At 38.4% G+C, this 22,323-nt stretch overlaps 1 protein-coding gene across 3 annotated transcripts; it reads right to left on the bottom strand.

The window, feature by feature from the left end:
* Positions 1 to 21,402, bottom strand: LOC146458647 (uncharacterized). Of its 3 annotated transcripts, none has more exons than XM_085090536.1 (4): positions 20,262 to 21,402; positions 16,675 to 16,737; positions 2,172 to 2,507; positions 1 to 198 (listed from the first exon to the last, which is right to left on the bottom strand). In XM_085090536.1, exons 1-4 carry the CDS (start codon positions 20,412 to 20,414, stop codon positions 139 to 141), a joined length of 612 nt encoding a protein of 203 aa, XP_084946662.1. In that variant the 5' UTR covers positions 20,415 to 21,402; the 3' UTR covers positions 1 to 138. The 3 variants fall into 3 exon arrangements, with proteins under 3 accessions (XP_084946662.1, XP_084946661.1, XP_084946663.1); XM_085090535.1 differs by lacking the exons at positions 1 to 198; positions 2,172 to 2,507 and adding exons at positions 12,120 to 12,466; positions 15,084 to 15,413 and having other exon boundaries at positions 20,262 to 20,685; XM_085090537.1 differs by lacking the exons at positions 1 to 198; positions 2,172 to 2,507; positions 16,675 to 16,737 and adding exons at positions 12,120 to 12,466; positions 15,084 to 15,413 and having other exon boundaries at positions 20,262 to 20,710.
* Positions 21,403 to 22,323: the final 921 nt, after the last annotated feature.

Here is a 22,323-nt window from a genome sequence, read left to right as displayed (position 1 = left end):
TAAAGTGAAAACAACACATTTAAATCTCCCTCGCTGTGTAAGATTATCTATCATTAGCTACTTTATACGTGGGCTGCATAATGTGACCTCAGCGATGACATATTTACAAATGCATCAAGACTCGCTGATCGCCAGCTGTCACGTTGTGCATTTGTGGCACACCTGTGTTTGCGCATACGGTTTGTCCACCATCCTGCCCTGCCTGTGTTGGAATAGAAGACAATAGGTTGTTTTTCTAGGTATTAAACTTTAGTATAATTACTCAGGTGATTATAGAGATTCCGTTGATCTTATTGGTCGAGGATTTCGTCACATCCTGCTATAATCACCTCACGCGAGGTGATTGTAGCGGAGCACTGATATTCAAAATGGCCGTTTAGCGATTTGTTGATGTTTCTTAGGAAGAAGTATTATACGATGGAAGAAATGCAATTCCAAAAGGCACTTAAGATGCAGCTAAGTCCGGGGTGACACTTTTCGAAGGCAAGATATGAAATTTTTGCTAATTGTAATAAAAAAGCGTTGTAAATTGCAATGAAAATGTTGTCGATGTCGATACCAATATAAAGCTAAAAAATGAAAACAACAAATGAAATTCGGGCAAAATGTTTTTCGTTTAACAGAATGGTTTCACCAACAAAGCGAAATTAAGACAGAATTTGAAGGCATGGAAGTAAAAGAGATGAATAAATGTCTCTTTAAGGTTTATGATTCAGTGAGGAGAAACAGGGAGAAAAGACGGCAGTTTATAAGAAAACTATAGTTTGCTATAGTTTGTTTTGACGGTTTGAGCGGCTCTCGAACACCTTCTAAAGATCACAACGAAAATTTCTATCTGGGACGACTGGACCAATAATAGTAATCTGCAACTTTTGTTTCGTTAAGTTTCGCGTCCGCACTTTTCTGTCTCATTATCGTCTATTTTTCCGTTTATATTTCGTAACACTTAGTTTGCTTTTGTATACTTTCGCATATTCAAGCTTTACCGCCCCATTTAGTGTGTAATTAGTTTCTCCGTCACCTTTTTATTTCTTAAGCTAGGTTTTGCATAACTTAAGTCAGTTGAGTTGAGCTCTCGTTTTCGACTCGTTTGAAACGTTATTTATCGTATCGACTTCGTTCTCTTTGTTTTGGCTTTGTTTAGTGAAGCCAATAAAAAACTTAATTTCCACCTGAAGCAGCTTATCACCGAGGGTAATTTACAAAAGTCCGTGTCAATAACCGGTGAAGCTATCAACAAGAAATTGTGCGACAAAGTGCTAAGTAAACACGCGTCATCATCGAATTTTACACAAAACAGATTATTCATCTAGACCTATTTTTGGTAAACGGGTGGGAGAAACCTAACATTCATACACTGAAGAAGTCAATGCTCTGTGTTATTAAAACGAAACAGAAGTTAAGGATACTGATATTCTGCTTGAGGCGTGAGCAGTTTATCGATTTACCATGTGATTTCGATTGAGCATGTGATCGGCAAACTGCGCTTCTCTGTTCATTGATGCGTGACAATTTAGCAAACAAACAAACAAACAAACAAATTTGACACTTTTCGGACGGTTCTTGTTTTTCTCTGATAATCACCTGAGTAATTATACTAAAACAATTATTCGCCAAAGGCTCAGTATATATTGGGGAATGATGCGTGACAATTTAGCAAACAAACAAACAAACAAATTTGACACTTTTCGGACGGTTCTTGTTTTTCTCTGATAATCACCTGAGTAATTATACTAAAACAATTATTCGCCAAAGGCTCAGTATATATTGGGGGAATATTTCCCTCGACGAAACATTTATTATGGCAATTTTTTATGAGCACTCCTAAGAATGAGAAATGTTTCATTTATTAATTAACTCTAGGTGCATGCATAAACTACTCGGAACCTATATTCCACTACAGATCCCTGAGAACTTTGAAGTTCCTGTTTTACATGAAATTAAAGTACAGTGTATATTTGGTGTAACCACTATTTGAAAACTAAACTGTAAGTCAAACGAAATCTGAAATATCCAGATGAAAAACGCGCTTGGTACAACAACTCTAAGGCAATACACTCTGTACCTCAGTAAAAGTTGTTTGAAAAAATATAAATAGTTTCGAGTTATTCAATCCTGCTTTATATTGCATCTATTTTTTTGTCCTACAATATTTTTTCTCAAACAAATACCTGGTTATACATGTAGTACGTAGGAGACGGCTGGAGCGTTTGAGGGTTCTGGTGACTTGCACTACTGGTTTTGGCGATAGCAGCAGCGAGGACGATTTCAATGACTGAGAAGATAATCATCAATATGAACACAGCCAGGGCGTTCTTTTCCTCGTCTGTGTATTCCACTTTTGTGTCTTTCTCAATGAAGAATATATTCTGATTTCGTGAATCTAATAATTGTACCCTAACGTGTTTGTAAAACAGTAACATATGACTTCCCCAGTGATGATACAGGTACACGGTCATTGCTGAGAATAGGATGCACGCCACGCTGACTGACCAAGTAGCGGTTGTCTGAGACAGAAACAATAAAAGGGAATTTTACTTCTCTTTATATTTAGTAATAATCAGCCTGAATAAAATTAGAAAGTTGCTGTGTAGATCATGTCACAAACACAGTGTTTGAAAATGACTGTTTTATTTACTTAAGATGGCAAATTAGCTAATGAAAACATTTGCGTTAACAGCAACGTAACAATCGCAAAGGCTACGTTTTAGGCGAATATATTAGCACATAACAATGCACAAAAGTGCAATCAAGCGCTGTTTGTCTCTATTTTTTTCATCGGCATTAGAATTAGAACATAACACTTCCCGGTGGGGACACCTTGTTCTTGCTTAATTGTCTGTCAGTTAATATGTGGGGTGCCCGTATCCACCTTCTTAACTTCTTGCAGAGCATTAAAACTGTTAAGTCTTGCGATTTAAAAAAAAAAATATTTCAGTTCGCATAACTGCATACATCTCGAATTTCACCATTTCCAGCAAAACTCGAGCTTGACCCCCCCCCCCCCCCCCCTAAAAAAACAAAAATGCTAAAATGGTATAAAACTGTAAAAGTAACAATGCATTTGAGATTTTTTGCACAAGTGGGTAGTAAACTCAAAATTTCGTTAAAAGATGTACAATAAAATACTGTTATACATGTACCATGGAAATGTCATGTCTCGTGAACAATAAATTGTCATAATAATTAAATTGTTTGTTTTCTGATCAATTTAAGAGAACGTCACACAGTATGGCGGTTTTGGTTTAACAGTAAGAAATTGTGAATGCTCAAAATTAGTGCGTGGAATTTTACATTCTAATTTATGCCATTTATATTAAAAGAATGAAATGGATTAGCACAAGTGCACCATACTGCTGTCATTCTTATTCATCCAACAGTGACTGGAAGCAAAATAAAACCCATAGCAGAAAGAAGGCTTATGTAGTCGACTTGAAAAGGTCTTACCAGAAGTGAGGAGGGTCTGCGACGGTAAGCCAAGACAAGTCCCATTACACCGACCGGCAATGACTGGTAAACAAACAAAAAAAACATCAACAAAAATTAACAAACACAAATCGCATAATTAATCAAGAAAACAAGAATATTAAGATTAATGTATATCATTTTGCTTATGACTGAGGAACCTTTTGTTCCAGGGTTTGGGTAAATTAATATATCAAGCAAAGCGCTGTACTGAGACAGCTCTCGCATAGACTCCGCGAGTTGCTTACAGCATGGCCACCCTTCCACCCTGCTGGTTCTTCGAAAAACAAGCACTATATTGAAGCAATTTATTACAGTAACAGTTGCATCATGGATGAACAAGGCTTAGTCCAAAATGGTTTCCTTGTCAGAACAAGTAACAGCTGGCTCTGTACCCAACGCTTCCGGAACTCATTGGAATTTAGAAATATTGGTTTTTGATCCTTGGAGCACTCTTTTGGTGTACTGTTCACTTCTCTAAACCCTGATCCTATTAGTTTGCTGCCCTATTTCCGACCTCAATACGTGATTTGCTATTCACAATTTCATACTCGGCTTCTCAGTGCAAAAATCATGCACTCACGTATTTTATATCAACGACATTTGAGTACCTGAAGGAGTAAATGGTACAGTAAGTTTGTACAGTGTATGTTTTGGTTACTTCTAAACAAAGTTGACCATGGTGCTGGGAAAGGTATAAATTACGCCTTCAGCGAAAAAACTCCAAAAGCAAAATTACTTCTCAGTAACACTTTCATCAGGGGCACCCGTCCAAATAATTTACATGTTGTCTTCTGTGTTCCAAGGTCGTTTTTGCGGCCTTTTAAAGGAAATTTGAGTATAGCGTGGTTTTCAATTCAATGTCATAAATCCAAAGCCAAGGTAATTACTGTGACGAGTCACAACAAACGTAACTAGCGCAGTGAACCAATCAGAACTTAAAGCAAATACATGTCGATGATATCAAGTACGGGAAAACTCGGGCAAGCAAGTTCCGATTTTTTTTTTGTTTTGTTTGTCATTGGTCGAGAAAGAGACACGAATTTTGCAAACCAATCACAGATCGTAGTAAAGCAAAACCAAAGCAAACGCGCAATTACTCTCGGCACTCAATTGAAAACCGCTCTAAATAAGCTAATGCAGATTGATATGTTCGAGTGTTTTAGTCGAAAATTTCAGCTTGACAAAAGTTTTCCTAAACAGAATTTTATCCCGAATTTATTATTCCGAAGATACCAGTTAACCTTTTTTCCACCTTTTCCCTTTCGTAAACGAAAAGAATGTTGCGAATGCCACGACTCCAGACCTTTCCTCGAAAACTGCACTGTTTATCATTGGTTTATTGACTCATATTGGTCCAGGCTTCACAAATTCTCGTCAAGCTTGCTCGTATGCATGAGACAAAGCACTTCTTATCACACCCTACAACTCACCTTGATTGCTTCACAAACTTTCACTGGCGATGCCATCAACTTTATTGTTATTGTTGTCTAAATATCTATTTTTTTTGCTTATTATCTGTGAGTCAAAGCTATAGCTTTGTTCAATTATAATTGAACTTTGAAAGTGTTAGTTCCTAAAGATTCACCACCGCACACGTCAGGAAAGTGTTGAGCAAAATGCCTCAGGAGGCAGTTTGCTCAGCTGTTTCCTCTCGTGTGCGGCGAAATTTTGGTCAAAAATTCGCCTCTCGAGGCCGTGAGGAAAGCGTTAAACATGTTGGATATTTTCATGACGGCCTCGCAAGGCTAATTTCTCACCAAAACGTCGCCGCAGTAGTCACTGGAGGAAACGTCTGAGCTAACTGCCTCGAGAGGAATTTTGCTCAGCCCTTTCCTCACGTGTGTGGCGGCCTTAAATGAAACTATTGCGACAAGAATAAGTTTTCCAGTGTTACGAATTTTGTTGATAAAAACTGCAGATTTTCTGAATTTCTGATGCGATTTAAGGTTCAGCCTGAAGAGATATCCACCAAAATCAAGCCGATTGAAAACCAGTGATTATAACAACTGCAAGCAAGAGGGCCGTACTGGGAGAATATCGGCCCGAATTTTTGACAGTACTTTCGTTCGCAACAAAAAAGACCGAGAGCTAATATTCTCTCAGTACGGTCCTCACCAAGCAAGGCCTACACAGTGTTTCGGCGAGAGAAAGCATTTTTCAAACTAAAAGTTAGGATAAGCCATTACGGTGCAGAAATCAGTTTGACTTACTTAGAACCAATCAGATTATATTTTTTAGTAAAAAAAAAATCTATCAATTGTGACAGAAACTGTCAAAACTGGCAAAAAAGCCAACTTTCCATTTTCATTCAACTCACTTCTCTCGAAAATAAAAAGCTTTGATTCTACAAGAGTCTTTCAACAAGGAAAGAACTGTTTAATAAAGTGTACTGCTTAGCTTTGTGGCTTTTAACACCTAGAAAATTTAAATCTGGCATATCGAAAATTTAAGTAAATGGCAAAATCGGCCGGAGTTGAAAGGTTGATCGATGGGAAGAAGAAGTAAAAAAAAAAAAAAAAAAACACGCGATGTGCGAGTCAGAAATATATAATTCAATCCTCTTCGTTGCTTTCAATGATAAGCCTTCTTGGTAGCTTAAATAGAGCTTGTTTAGTAACACTTTTAACGGGCCCTGTCATGAGCGTTTGAGTTTGACGAGTAATTTGAACTGCTGACGGAGGTCGACACGTTCTGATGAAATCTCAAGTCGACGGCATAGTAGCAATCATCAAAATTTATGTCGCTGAGCTTCCAGTTTTTGACTAGTTTCTTCCGCTCAGTGCATCCGACATCTGACGTTGGTGGCTGAAAGAAGTCGAATTATATGCGCCTTTTCTAATATTTTTGTGGCCGTTTAACTTCATCACTTAGTTTTCGTGAAAATTGGCATTTTTCTCACTGACTTATTTGACAGCTTTCTCTTGCCAGCTTGTTGAAAGCTAACAGCAGAAAAAGCATCTGATAAAAATTTGCATCGTCACTTCATATAAAGCGGGAAATAACGCGGAATCATTCGGTCCAATACTTGGAAAATATTGGCCCGGCAATAGAGCGATTTGATTGGTTGATTTTAGTAATTGGCCCTCTGACTACCTAAGTCGTGTACCAGGATGTTTTATTTCTCGAATCCTGAAATTTGCGTCATCTTTCTCATTAAAATGCAAACGTCGTTTACAGTTTATGCCATGTCGAATTATAAGGTATTCGCATATTTGGTAAACTCAATTCTATCGCTAATGTACCTAGTTCATATGAAACAATCATTCTAATGAATAAATATTTCATATCATGAATAGGTGTCAAATTAAAGGTGCTTCCCGGCAACGCACATCTTTCATGCAAAGCGTGATACATGGCATGATCTGTAAAAAAGTTTACCATCCGGAAAAAGTTCGTGCATATCAATCAGACCTTACGATCTATCAGAATACAACTGAGAAATTCGCATGCATGGTAAAATTCAGCTCTACCGAGAACGGACACCGTGACCGAGTTCATATGAATCAATCGTTCCAGTGAATAAATATTTGAAATCATGAAAAGGTGTTGAATAAAACGGTAATTCCACAAAGAAACTAGAAGACGTCTTTCATCGGTAAATCACTTCGCATCTTTGGATTCCATACACGTATTAAGTTGAATATCGTGACTAAGGAAAGATCAGTATAGGACCACATCACGAGACTTCATGGGTTTTCTGATCCATCCACTTACCAGAACTGCTATCCAGCATGGTGTGAACAACAGACTCACATATCCAAAGCGAATTTCAAATCCGTCTACCATACCAAGTATAAAAAATATGATTGAGAGCACGATCTGAGCAATGGAGAGGATCATCATACTTCGTTTGTTATAAACTTCCATGGCACCTCGGATTGTGGAGCTCCAAACAAAGCCAAAGCTGTCTTTTTTGATCCAGAGTCTTATGTTGGCGTGATATTCCGTAGCAATCCCGAGCTAATGATAGGATGCTATTTGAAACCGCAAGGAATGACAAAGAGGGAAAATGTAAATGAGAAATTGGTGGAATATGAAATGAAGGTTAGCGGACAGTAAAATTCCGAAAACAATGAGGTCGATCAATGTTGGCCCTTGAAGAAAGGCAGAGTCAGGATATCCATGGTTAACTAAATTGATCAATCAATCAATCGAAAAATCACAAGTGCATTAATTTTCCTATGTTTCTATCGTATTCATTGGATAAATGAGAACCATAACCGCTCTCAGAAATTGAAAACTCAGGATGGAGTTTTCTTCCTATGACGGGTACAAAGATGAGTATATAAACTAACTATGAGAAAATCTGTAGATTTGTAGTACACGTTAGTAGATAGGTCTTTGCTATCGATACTGACTGTAAACTGTCACATAAGGGAAAAAAAAGTGAAAGAATCCAATAAGCCCGCATTTGCAGTGTATCAGCCACCCAGTCTATGCAAACAAGAGCATTGTTTAGAAGAACTTTTTAAATGCCTTTCAAAATGACCCGGATAGTGGTAGATACCTTTTACTCATAATTATAACCTCAACAACGCCGACTGAATGATGTAAGATGCATTTACTTAAGTGTAATTTAAAAGACTAGATGGGGTCTAATTATCGTTTAGGAAGTGACTATGAAAGCGTGTGATAGTAACATTATTCTCAGAAACGACTGAAATAGGAGAGAAACATGGCACCTGATGTTTTCGTGGTATTACGGTCGTTATGATGTTTTGCCATCTAAACGTTTTCATTCTATTAGAAGACTGAAGAACAACTACAGACTTGTGATCGTTACAGAAATTTGTACTGCAGAATCCAAATGTTATGTCCAGATGACAAAAAGGACTTTTACACTTACTGGAACTATTACACTGGAAACGGCGCCCGCTCACTCCTCCAATTAAATCAAAATAAAGAAGAATAAAAATTCTTACCGTTACAGATCATGTTTCGCAATGCACGTACGTTTTCTGGTCCTTCTATGCATAGCTATTAACAAATCCTCTACAATCATGGTCCACATAACACTACACCAGCAAACCTGAGCTAAAATGTTGGACATTTGCATCCGCAACAAACGTGTTAGGACGTGAACGCGCACAAGTATGCGGACTAATAATTGGGATATAGACAAGAGGCAGTATGAGGGGGTTATGGGGTTACGGGATATTAGAGAAAAAATTATAGGGCTACGGGATATTGGAAAAAGATACATTGAATTATTGAGAGCAAACTTTCTTCGATCATAGAAACGGAATTTAGAGAAGATAAAATGTACACTTGAAGCTTCCATGACTGAAATTTAGCACTCAAAAGAGAACTTGATGTCACAAAACGCCTATACGAATAATTGGACAATATACGAGGAAAAAACTTGCTTGAAATTAATTGAGTTCCTGAGAATTTTTATATCAGCACCGAGGAAGTAGTTTTGAGGATAGGACACAACAAGGAGCTAAATGCTCGTAATACTCCAATAATCGTTAAATTTGTAAATAACGAGGTTAAATTTAATTTACAAAAACGAGCGAGTTAAGCTGAAGAATTAAATGATGTTAGTTAAATTATCTTCGAGTTTTATGGTGAGAAGGTCTTGTTACAAGGACGCAAAGAAACACCCCTAACTAAAATTGAGTATTTTTGTTTGTCTGTTTTTATTTTTGCTGCAGTTTCAGTATTTATGAATCAGATCGAACATGAAAAATTGCAATTGTTTGTAGCTCAATGTTCGTGGTCTTAGAGACCCAACAAAGAGACGGAGCATATTCTCCTTATCTAAAAGACCATGGAGCCTCATTCAATTTTAACAGATGAGGTCAGATGAGATACAATTTCCGTCCGTATACGGACCGAAAAGAAACTGTACAGATTTTCAAACCGTATTAACGCCGTTCACCCTGTCGCTCAGGTGACACGTTAAAATATTTAATTCTCCAGTTATGAGATGTAATTTCCCGACCGTATACGGACCGAAAATTGTCTTTACGTTCTATCAACCAGTACGGATCGCGAGGCTGTTTGTTCAGACCGTATCTATTTGTCTATGTTGGACATGACTGAAAAGAGGTAGAGTCCTTAACAAATCTTAGCTGAAATTGGATTTGTTACGTTTTTGTGAGAAAGTATGTTTTCGTAACTTTGACATTTGCTTACACCATTTTGATTATTATTTGTTAAATTTGTTGAACTTTGAACGATTTCCCACGGATTTGGTACTTCGAGATATCGAAAAATCTAAGACGGCGGCTAGCTGTGAGGAATAAATGACTTGCTTGTCACGTGAAATGACGTCGTTGGTCCACCTCGCAGGAAGTTACCGGAGGAAGGGGGAAGAGGTTTAACCCCGTTGAGAGCTCAAAGCTTATACCTTTTTGTTGGTCTGTGAGTTTACTTAATGATGTTACTTCCACTAAAAAACTCCCAAGCGTCTTTTAAAGTGAAGGATGTATACACTCGAATTTCTGGAAGGCTGCTCGGACTGCGCAGAAAACTTAATACGACAGCGACATGATAGAGACCAAACCGAGAATCAACAGAATGCGGCAACCGTGGACAGCTGTTTCGAGCTGGTTGGCTCTGGTCAGCACGGTGTAGCACAGCAAAAAGTAGAACAACCAACGCGAGTCGGGTGGTCTACCAAATGCACGTGGTAGAGATTTTGGATGGCCCCGAATTCAGACATCCGTCCACCTCATAGCGCGTGACTACGAACAATGAACGAAAAAACTGAAATACCATGTCGCTGTCGCAATAAGTTACTATAAGTTAATATGTAAACACTGGTCGATACTGTGTGATTATCACAGTGGAACCTAATGACTCCCGAAAATCATAAATGATTTAGTAAATAAGAATCACCTTTAAGCTCTCAAATTAAAAACTCTGACGAACTTTCCCTAAAATATTTAAATTTTTTCGGCCCGCAACCGAATCTTCCAGAACTGTGTTTGGTTCTGACGGCTGATCCCTATAAAGAATTATAGCGAACACCAACTAAATGATTAGTTACCATTTTATTTTTCAACAATTTATTCCTTTTTATTCAGCATATACTTAACCAAAAAATATTTAATGCAAAATACTACACAACTATAACTTAGTAGTAGGAGACCGGGCAGTATGTCAGCTATCTCTGTCAAAAGTTTGTTTGAAGAGGCCCAACCGAGCAAAAGAAAGAATTCAAAGGCAGCCGTGGGCCAATGCAAGTCTATCAGGTCTAGTGGTTTGCGATAAATCTGTCACTTAAATGTAAGCAAAATATTTACGAGGGGGGCACTCCTTCTGTGGCTTTTTTGGTCGTCCATGACTTCGCCGTTCGTCTACACCAAAATCGCAAATTCCTCTAGACCAATCAACATTCGATCTCTGACCTGACCATTGTATCATATTGGATGGTACAAAGATGCCTCAGTGCTTGTCTCCAAGAACGACTGGGCGTGCGTCTTAATATTGCGGCTTTAGATGGATTTCTTTCTGATATGGCAATATTGACAGTACCACCAGAATTTTTTGTCATATGGCCGATAGTCATCATGCATTGTAAACATTTATCAAAAGGAAAGCAGTCTGGGTTTTCAGATTGACTTTCAGTTTCCGTTGGTGTTTTCAGACTAGTTTTCCCCTTTTGTAGAGTGGGTGTTATGAAGAGCACGGCTCCTAGTATATTTAAAGAGAAGGTTACGAAATGGATTCAAATGAGTGCCCGTAACATTGTTCCACAAGTTTACATCACTTTCATTAATAATCTACTGGATTGGTGAAGGATGTTGAATGTATCCATATCTGAGTGCTTTTTACTGATCTTTCGATTTGGCTCAATACTTGGTATATGGAGCTATACCCAACACTATCGTACAATATGTGAAGAGTAGTATAAACAGGATATTAAATAAATAATGGAAGGGTCTTCTGACGATGTTCTACGCCTTACAGGAAATCTCTCCTGGAATTATTTGTGCACAATACTATAAACCCTGTTAGTGGCCTTGTTGACATCACTTTCCAAAAGGACAGGTAACCAATAGATCGCTTTGATTTTTTCGAGCATTAACCTCTTGCGGTGATCTCGAGCGTTTACGATTTTCACAGGGGAAATCTGTTTCTTGGGCAATGATCCGAGTTTAGAAGGGCTCATACAACAGTACACACTGCCAAAAATTTTATGGCTGGTAGCTTTTGCCCCTTCCGTATATATTTTTTTAACTGTGCGAAAAGGTGTACCTAAACATACTAATTACAGCTTCAGAATAAAACAAATGGGGGTCATCTTGCTCGTGTTTGAGTTATAACCACTTAAAAGTAAAATTAGGGTGTTTTAACAGGTGATACTGTTGTTATGATAACCTATCAAGTCAAGAAAACAACCCTAACTTCTTTGCTCATGTTTGGGCATTTGGTAGATACCACTATTATTGCATCAACTAGTAAAGAGTATTGATCCGTCAAAGTATAAGTGCTAGAAAATGATGGAAAACATGTTCCAGCCACCTAAAATATAAACCGTCGGCCAATAAGTGCAAAGATTATTGTCAACTATTAACAAAGGTATAAAGCACAAACACCAAACTTATATTATGAAAGGGTAACCGTCAAAAGACAACCAATGGATTGCATTTTTTTAACGTAATATTTCAGCGTTTGGAGTGAATGGGTTTACATGGGTGCATTATACAATAAACCATCAAAATGCTAATTTGCTTCGTCACCAGTTAAATTCATTTCCTCATGCGGAAAGATTTATATCCACATTCCTCATTTTAAGAATAAAATGGTTACCACTTTTAAAACAAGATCGAAAGAAAAAAATACCGACAACTACAAGTAAAGTGAAAAGAACACATAAAAGTCCCTCGCTATGTAAGATTAGCTACCATTAGCTACTTTATACGTGGGCTGCATAGCGAGGACACGTTTACCAACGCGTCAAGAGACGCTGATCGTCAACTGTCCCGTTATGCATTTGTGGTACCCCTGTGTCTCTGTACACGGTTTGTCCACCATCCTGGCCAGCCTGTGGTGGAATAAAAGAAAACAGGTTACCTTGCTAGGTATCAAACTTTAAAAAAAAGTTTTTTGGTAAGTTCTAGTGAGCACTACTAAGAATCAGAAATGTTTCACTTATTATTTAACTCTAGGTGCATGCATAATCTACCCTGAACCTATCCGACTGCAGATCCCTGAGAACTGTAGAGTTCCTGTTTTACATGAAATGAAACTACGGAGTATATTTGGTGTAATTACCATTTGAAGACTGACCTGTAAGTCAAACGAGATATGGAATACCCAGCTGGACAACGCACGCTTGGTACAACGATTCTGAGGCAATACACACTACACACACTCAATACACAATACGCAATACACACACTCAGTAAAAAAAAGTAAATTGTTTCGAGTAATTCAATCATGTTGCATTAAACCAGGGTAAACCATGTGTGCGAGAAATTTTGGTTTGGTTATGACGTCACTTGCGTCCGACAGACTGTCTGTACGTACGCTCCTCCATGTAAGCCAATGTGAAATGATACACTCCAACCTTTCGGCGGGAAGTGGGATGGCCAACTTCTTTCAGAAAAACAAACGATGATTTTGAAGAAAACTAATTGTCGTATTCGTTGAATATTTCGACAAACGACATATCTCGAGAAAGCAGGTGACTAATAAGGAAATTTGGAAGCCGAGAGCAACTGAGAGTGCGAAAAAATAGCGAAATGTCAGTTGACAACAAATATGTGGTGAGTAAACAACTCGCAAGTCATTTAGAAATTAAATGCAATTTTGCAGACAATTGTCGGTAATTTTCCATATTTAACATATTTCAAACTACACACAAATACTTAACTGAGTCGTTGCCATACGGCAAATATTCGTGGATAAATTAATTTTGAACATTCACAGAGCTATTCACAGTTATGAATTGTTTTGAACATTTTGTGTTGGGCTTAATGTGTATTATAAGAATTCATTCTCAGCACATATTTGCAAACACGCAGTAAACGCTATAATATTTCTGACCCCAACCAAACATTAATGTTTCTGTATTCTTCTTTTGTTAACTTTTATTTAGAGACTAGAATTATTTGTGTAGGAGGATTATTCACAGAGTTAATATAAATTGTTTTGAACATTTTGTGTTGGACCACAGGCAGCCCAAGCTCACTATCAGAGAACCGTTGAATTATAAGGATTTGTATAGGAATACAACGGATTTGTGTAAAACGGTAGAAAATAACAGTGTTTTGTCAATAAAGTCAACTTACCCTGTTTCTTGTTGTATTCTTTGTCATTTACCAGCTTTTCAAGCCGATTCGGAGCGATTTCGGGGAGTTAGCGTCATTCGGGTTTCTACTGTTAAGTGTAACGAAAGGCCAAACAGTATTTCAGCCATCTCCGAAACACGAAACAGAATAAATCCGTTGAAATCATCCCTGGTGTCCCAATTCTTTCATAGGATCAAAGAAGAGGTAAATAGCTTTCCTTTCATCGCATTTCCGACTCGATTGAAGCCGTATCACGTTTGCTAGAAAGATTTTCTTTCAAGTCGGCTCGCTTCTGAAATTTCGAAAGACCCGCGGCCAGAACGCCATGGACACATTGAACGCTCGGACAGCACGCTGGGTAACAAAAGTTCCTTGGCACGGGGAAAACAGCGGCCAGTTGTCCACAGGCAAACAGATTTGTTCCCGGGGTCCCCTCGTGTCCTTTTTGTCAAGACCGTCGATGAACCATTGTCTCCATCGACCAATCAAAATTAACTTTTGTACTACCTCTGGAGGTTGTCCTTTTACCCGGAAATTTGGAAATACCAGTTTCTTTAACTGTCATTACGACGACGTCGTCAACGAAAACGGAATTTAAAAATTACACTGGCGTTTTCTGAATAAATTTGCGATATAATTTCTACTCATTTAGTTTGCGTAATGTGGCCAAACTATCCAGGAGCTAACGTCGTAGGGGCGACTTTAAAGTTCAGTAAGAGAAAGGAAAATAAATCATCATCGTTCTCCATAAAACGTTGAAAGTGGTGATTGCACGTCCGTAATTGTTTGCAGAGGACGACAAACAAATGTACCGAAGTTTATAACGCACGTGCTGAGCCAGTGTTTTACTAATTAAAACTATTATTTTCTGAATTTCTTTGTTGCGGTCGCCGTCGTCTTTGCAGGTCTTACCGACAACGAGAACCGGCAAAACCTGAAGGTATTAGTTTATTTCATTTGTGCTAGCTCGCGGTTATTTTAGCTTGCAAGTTAACTTCTACAGAAACGGCGGACTCAATAATTCATTTAACAAATTTATTGTTCTTCAACTCGCGATAGTTACGATAGCTCGCACGTGTTGTTCGTTTGAGGAGGTTCAGAGCACGGAATTTCTTGGGCTGCTGAATTATTGAGTCCGCCGTTTATTTCATATTGGCTTACATAGAGGAGCGTACGTACGTACGGTCGGTCGGTCGGACAGAAGTGACGTCATAACAAAACCAAAATTTCTCGCACTGATGGGTTTACCAAAAATCTCTTAGCTATGGGGCTCCGCGCGCGCGGAGCTCCCTACAACTTCAGAAAGGACGAGGAATTTGTAACGTTATTACGTGTTATTACTTTCATACAATAAGCAGACTTGCTTACCTGGTAATACATGTAGTACATAGGAGACGGCTGGAGCGTTTGAGGGGCCTGGTGACTTGCACTACTGATTTTGGCGATAGCAGCAGCGAGGATGATTTCAATGATTGAGAAGATGACCATCAATATGAACACAGCCAGGGCGTTCTTTTCCTCGTCAGTGTATTCCAATTTTGTTTCTTTCGTAATGAAGAATAAATTTCGTGACTCGAATGATCGCTCCCTCACGTGTTTGTAAAACAATAATACATGACAGCCCCAGTGATGATACAGGTACACTGCCATTGCTGAGAACAGGATGCACGCCACGCTGACTGACCAAGTAGCAGTTGTCTGAGACAAAAGAAAACATAAATTGGAGTTTAACTTCTCTTGATATTAAGTGATGATCAGCCCACCCTCCCTCTTCCCCCCTCCCTGCTGAATACGGAACACGATTGGGATGCAGTGTCTGAAAATGACTGTTTTATTTACATAAGGTGACAATTACAAGCTGTTTGTCTCTAACTTTGTCACAAGACATGTAATGTTGCCGATTGTAAAATCAAGGAGCATATCGATTCCCAGTCAATAATTTGCTGATAGTAAAACGTTGCGTCACCCGTAGTCACATGTTTTAGCATATCAAAAACGTTTGTGGCATTAGAACTAGAATTCACGTTAACCTTGTTCTTGCTTGAAAAAATTGCGGTGCCCATATCCGCCTTCTTTTCTTTTAAAACTCACAATGAAATCTTGGGATCTACTTCCAAAACTGTTCCCTTTGGGGTTCGCAAAACGGCAGAAATTGCCCCATGGTTTTTCAAAGCCCTCAGCTTGGATCCACCATCTTGAATTTCACGATTTTCGCCAACAACCTCAAGTTGAGGTTGACCCAAAATAATCAAAACAAAACAAAACAAAAAAAAAAAAAAGAAATGCGAAAATGAAATAAAAATGTAAAAGTAACGACAATGCATTTGAGATTTTGCACAAATATGTAATAAACCCAAAATTTCGGAAAACGATGCCCGTCATATCTCGCGAACAACTAGTTGTCAGAACAAATTGTTTTCAGATAAATTTTAAAGAAAGTCACACAGTTTGGTGGTGTATACGTATGCTTTAACATCAACAAAGTTGTGGATGCTCATAATTTAAGTGCGCCAACTTTATTCCCCAAGTTATACTATTAATGGAGACTCTCTCTAACAGCCCTGTCCATGTACCCAGGGAAATACACTAGTAATAGGCTGTGGGCATGCGCGAAGTGCATGTACGGTAGTGTTGCAGTATCTTGACACTTAACATCACCTATACAGTCGGACCTCTATTAAGCGGCCACCCTGGGGACTTTGAAAACTGGCCGCTTAATAGAGGTTAGCCGTTGAATAGAGGTATCGAATACAGCACTTTACTGACAAAATAATAATTCGGGACTTTGGAAAGTGGCTGCTTAATGGAGGTCCGACTGTACTATTAATCTTAACGCATGATACGGTTTAGCACCAGCGCACCGTGCTGCTGTCATTTTATTCATCCCACAGTGACTGGAAGCAAAATAAAAACCCATAACAGAAAAAAGCCTTACGTAGTCGACCTGATTAGCTCTTACCAGAAATGAGGAGGGTCTGCGACGGTAAGCCAAGAGAAGTCCCATCACACCGATCGGCAATGACTAGTAAACAAAACAAAACAAAACAAAACAAAAACAATCAACAAACACAAATCAGGTAATTACTCGGGCCGTGAGGCGTCAAATTAAGTTCTCGGTCGCGTTCTTTTTTATTTATTAATTTTTTTATGTGTCGCGATTGTCCAAGAGATACCGCACAAGACTTCGTATATGACCAAATGACCCGGGGTCACACAGATACATATCTGACTCACGGTTAGTATTAAAACATAATCAATGTACAAATGGTTTCTGTCTCTAAGTCAAAGGTGAAAACGTAAGGATTAAAGCCCGGGAATTAAAGCATCCCAGTATGAAACACAAGGTATTCTACTTAACAAATGTCGCTTTCCCGTTTATTTCATTTGTACTGCAAATAATGCAATTCTTTCTGGTGGTTACTTACTGCCTCACTATATCTCTGTATCTATCGATCTGGAGGAGTTATCGATGCTGGAGGTTATCACTGCTAAAAGATTGTAGGCTTACGCACCACGCCGTTAAATATGGCCCGAGTTTAAGCTGGAAACAGCTTCAATTCTTGACAGGAGCCCATATTAATGGCTCCTGTTCTTGATAATTAAGAAAACAAGAAGACTCAGATTAATATTATTTTGTTTACGCCTGAAGAACCTTTTATTCCAAAAAATCAAGCAAAGCACTGCACTGATCGAGACAAGTCTCCATGGATCCGAGTTGCTTGCAACATAAACAATAACCACCCCCCCCCCTCCCCCGCACTGTATTGAAGCTATCTATAACAATGAAATGTGCATCATAAGTGAAAAAGTCTCAGTCCAAATTGTTTTCTTTGTCAAAACAAATAATAGCTGGCTCTGTACCCAAATGCATCAGGATCGGGACTTATTGGAATTTAGAAATGTTGGGTTTTGATCCTTGGAGCCCTCCTGGTGTACTGTCCTGTTCTCTAAAGCCTGACCCTATTCATTTGCTGCCCTGTTTGTGATCACAATTTAAAATTTCATACTCGTCTGCTATGTAAAAACCATACATTCACGTAATTTATAAACGGCATTTGAGTGTCTGACGAAGTAAATGGTACTTTATAATATAATGCAGGTTGCCATATGTTTTGGCTACTTCTAAACGAAGTTGACTATGCATGTTGCTGGCATGGGCCCGAAGGTTTAAACTTTGCCTTCAGCGAAAAAACTCCGGCAGAGTAAAAAATTTAGTTTCAGCAACACTTTCATCAGGGGCACCCGTGCAGGACATTTAAGCCAAATAATGAAAATGTTGTCTCTTGTGTTCCCAGATCGTTTTGCGGCCTCTTAACGGCGTTATGTTTAAAGGGGAAGTATCATGGGGTTTTTGGTATCTTTTGTTAAAAATGAGGAAATAAGCCCTTCAATTAGCTGCCAAATAATTCTAGAATGACGAGAGGAAAAAAAATCAACTCAATTCTTGAAAGAGACAACTCGTGATCTGTTCTAGCGTATTTTGGAAGCAAAAATGCAAGAACTTGAAAAACATTAGTCTAACATTTTTCAAGTTTCGATCCATACCGGTCTACTATGTGTCTGGCCAAAGGCACTAATCGACAGTTTTTTTGCACTGGAGTGATAATTTATAACAAACTTGACAATCATTTCATTGTTTCTGCTGAGAGACAAACATTTTTGGGTTTTGAGGTGACAGCAAATTTGCGTGATGCTTCCCCTTTAAGCTAATACAGATTGATATGTTCGAATGTTTTACTAAAAGGAATTTTATCCCAAGAATTTAGAATTCCAAAAATGCAAGATGACCTTTCAGTTTTCGCCTTTTTTCCCTTCGAAACCGAAAAGAATGTTGCGAATGTCACGATTCCAGTCTAATTCTTCGGAAACTGACTCGGCTCTTATTTCACAATTCTGGACACGCTCGCTCGCATGCATGATTCTCAATTTTCTGATAAAAGCACTTCTTGTCACACCCTAGACTTAACCAAGTTCAGTTTGAATGGCTTGCAAACTTTCACTGGCGATGCTCAACTTTGTTTCTATTTATTAGGTAAAAATCGTTCTCTGGTTAAAAATTCTTAACACATAAGCTTTCGGCTATCAGTCTATAGCCTTTAACGAAATAAGAAATGTAGCGCGTAAACGGAAATATATACAAAAAGGGTGCTAAAATTTGGGAATAAAAAGAAGTGTGATAAAAGCTAAAAGATAAAAATGGAAATGAGGGCTAATTACAGTAAAATGGAGTATTGCCTAGGCAACGGCTTAGAGTTATTGTCCGCGTCGACAGTTTTTGCTGTGTGCCAGGATTCTAATGTTTTTCGAACGCGGTAATCGCCCTTGTCGATAACACAAGCATTGTCAAAATCGATGCAATGATTGTTTTTCCAAGCATGGTTGGCAACGTTAGATCCACTAGAAAAATTCTTCAAATTCCGTTTATGTTCCTTTTTGCGTGTTTGGAAACATCTTCCGGTTTCACCGATGTAGTTCCAAGAACTCACATTTTTCCGATGAAAACTGCGGATTTTCTCATTTTCTTTCTCATCCGAACAGATGTCCACGGAAATAAAGCGTTGGATGCCACTGATTATATCAGTCAACTCCAAGAAAAGGTTTTAATGGCTCGGCAAGTGTAGACATAACAATTGAGAAATGAAAATATTTTGTTCGTGGCTTGATGCTAATTTTATCTACTTTGCTTCGTTCAATTCAACTATAAATGTAAACACAAAAGTGTCTTTTGTGAAGGCGAGTCTAGCATCTTTGGAGATAACAATTTCACGTAAATCTTAATCTGGATGTTAAATGTTATTTCATTCTCCTCTCTACTACTTAGGCCACCTTACAAGTTTGTTTTACTCCCATTTCCCTCATTAAATAAATGTACTTGCGATAGAAAACGATGTTTTATTTCTCGAATCTTGAAATTTGCGTCATCTTTCTCATTAAAATGCACACGTCGTTAATAGTTTATACTATTTATGCGGAAAACGTTCGTGCATATCAATCTCACCTTACCATCTGTCGAAGTATCATGAGGAATTAGCATGTATGGTAAATTCACCTGTATCGCTAATGTATCTAGTTCGTATGAAACAACCATTCTAGCTAATAAATACTTCAAATCATGAATAGATGTGAAATTAAAGGCACTTCTGCAAAGCACTTCTTTCATGTAAAGCGTGATACATGGCATGATATCTAAACGAGGTTGCCATGCGCAAAGAGTTCATGCAATTATTACAAAGACCTTAATTACAATTTGCCAAAATAAAACTGAGAAATTCGCATACATGGTAAAATTCAGCTATATCGCTAACGTACCTAGTTCATATGAATCAATCATTCTAGTAAATAAATATTTCAAATCATGAATGACTGTTAAATTATGAAACGGTACGATGAGCAAGATGGAATCAGGAATCAGAATCAATGGATTCGCACTTTATTCTTTTCACGTATTTAAAAGACAGAATTGAATATGGTGACTAAAGAAAGATAAGCCAACATCACGAGACTTCAAGGGTTTTCTGAGTGGGGCTGATATCTTAATCCACTTACCAGAGCTGCTATCCAACAAGGCGTAAACAACAGACTCACATATCCATACCGAATTTTAAATCCGTCTACCATACCAAGCGTAAAAAATATCATGGAGAGCACGATCTGAGCAATGGAGAGGATCATCATACTTCGCTTGTTATAAACTTCCATGGCACCTCGGATTGTGTGGAGCTCCAAACGAAGTCTTGAAGCTATCTCTTTCGATCCAGAGGTCGATGATGTTGACGTGATCCCCAGCTATTGACTGAATGTACGGGAAATGAAGGATCATGGGTAATAAGGGTGATTCAGAAAACAATGAGGTGGATCAATTTGAGCCACGCGCCCGCGCACTGTTGCCTTATGTTGAAAAAGATTGAGGATAGCCAATTTAAAATGACAAACGTGTTAATCTGTATTAGCCAATCAGTTGCATGAACTTTACAAGCTTGCGCTGTCAAATTTTCACTTGTTTTGATTTTCTGTGCAATTTGAAATCAATTTGCACTTGTAAATGAGGTCCAATCAGATTAGAGTTGTTTTTATAGCAACATATTGGCTGAAAATTTGAGATAAGACGCGGAGTAAAAATGGCCAGGATTTTCAAAAAACAAGGTGTTACTGCGCTTTGGAATTTTATTTCATTATTTTCTTTTTCTTTGTTGTTTTCTCTCGTTGTGACATGCATGATGGAATTTAGCTCCTTTTTTCGTACAAATTCAGTTAGCGTCGTCGTAAATTTCGTATTTTAGTGTATGTACTTGGCGTTGTATCGTATCGTTACGTTTTAGGACTCACTTGTTTGGATAATCACCGATAAGGCTCATTTCGTTCTTATGTTTTCTTCGGCGTTTTATTTTTTTTATTTTGTATCGTTCCTTACTATTTTGTTACTTTTCGTTTAGAACTGTCACGCTGGGATGGGCTCGATTATTTTCCCGTGCTGAGCAAGTATATTACGGTTTCAGTCTAGTTAATAAAACTTTACGTAGTGAGGGCTGGTTGGTTTAGCGGCTACATTGGTTCTTATCGTTTCTTCAAATCGTTTTCTTTGAACACGACGGCTACAGATGACGAGATGCGAAGTACACGTGGTACGACACTCAAGACATTTGTTGAACGAAGAAGGCGTTAGTTTAGAAGAAGGCAAACGACTGTCTGTCTGTCCGCTGTGTGTGTGTGTGTGTCTGTCTATATTTTTTATATAGTGAGCAGTGGAGCTACGCTATTCTCTTGAGCATGGTAGTGTGGAAAACAAGTATAAATTAGTCGAATGAAAAACTTTCGTCAATTCGTTGGGGATAAAGAGTGCCGATTTGGAGGATGAAGTTTTGTTCTGAAGTTCTATGGGTTTCTGTGTTGCTGTGATGAAGACAAATGCCACAGAGTGCGTTTGTAAGAGTGGTTAGGAAGATTTAAGTGTCGAGCGACTGGATTAGATGCCTTCCCTTCTGGTCATTTTTTTCAACACCTCAAAGATATTGACAAACTAGGGGTGCGTTTTTTATCCACAATTCTGGAATAAGAATGGTTGGTACGGAATTCTAGGAATAATTCGGATTGTCTGCATAAAAAAACCCCCGTCGGTACGGTCCGAGTAAACATTGAGTAACAAATATGGCGGCCTACGAAGAGGCTGTCATTGCAGCCGTTATCGCAGCAATTTTCCTTGTACTTTTGATACAATGAAATTAGAAGCAATGTTTCATTTTTTTCTAAAAGTGTAACCTGATTTTTCCCCTTGTATTTTTCCCCTGACGTTTATGAATCCGCATCGTTCATCTCGCCGTCCGCCATCTTGGATTTTTTTTTATTCGCAACATTTTGTTTACTCTGCTCCTGGAAGCAGAATGGATGGAATGGAATTGTGTCCATTCCGGAATAGGAATGCGAAATAGAAAAACGCGCGCATTTTACACTCTGTCCATTCTCATTCCAGAATTGTGAACAAAAAAACGCGCCCTAGGTCTTCTACTCTCCCTCCTGTCGCTCCGATGTAAAAATGTTTGCATAAAGTGCATTTTATAAAATAAATAACGTCAGCGGAGGTACTTGTACAACGATCAGTGATTTCAATAGA

Source organism: Pavona decussata, unplaced genomic scaffold (assembly GCF_977016875.1).
Source record: "Pavona decussata unplaced genomic scaffold, jaPavDecu1.1 SCAFFOLD_232, whole genome shotgun sequence".
Lineage (NCBI taxonomy): Eukaryota > Metazoa > Cnidaria > Anthozoa > Scleractinia > Agariciidae > Pavona > Pavona decussata.
Note: the sequence above shows the minus strand (reverse complement) of the source record. Positions and strands in the feature narration are given on the sequence as shown.

What these genes read in the sequence shown, in the direction of transcription:
- LOC146458647 (XM_085090535.1), bottom strand. Translation starts at nt 20,414, where the DNA reads ATGGAAGTTTATAACAAGCGAAGTATGATGATCCTCTCCATTGCTCAG. An exon ending in GCAGACCCTCCTCATTTCTG is followed by an intron (nt 15,414 to 16,674) that starts GTAAGAGCTAAT and finishes CTTTTGTCTCAG; the next exon opens with ACAACTGCTACTTGGTCAGT. An exon ending in TGTACTACATGTATTACCAG is followed by an intron (nt 12,467 to 15,083) that starts GTAAGCAAGTCT and finishes ATTCCACCACAG; the next exon opens with GCTGGCCAGGATGGTGGACA.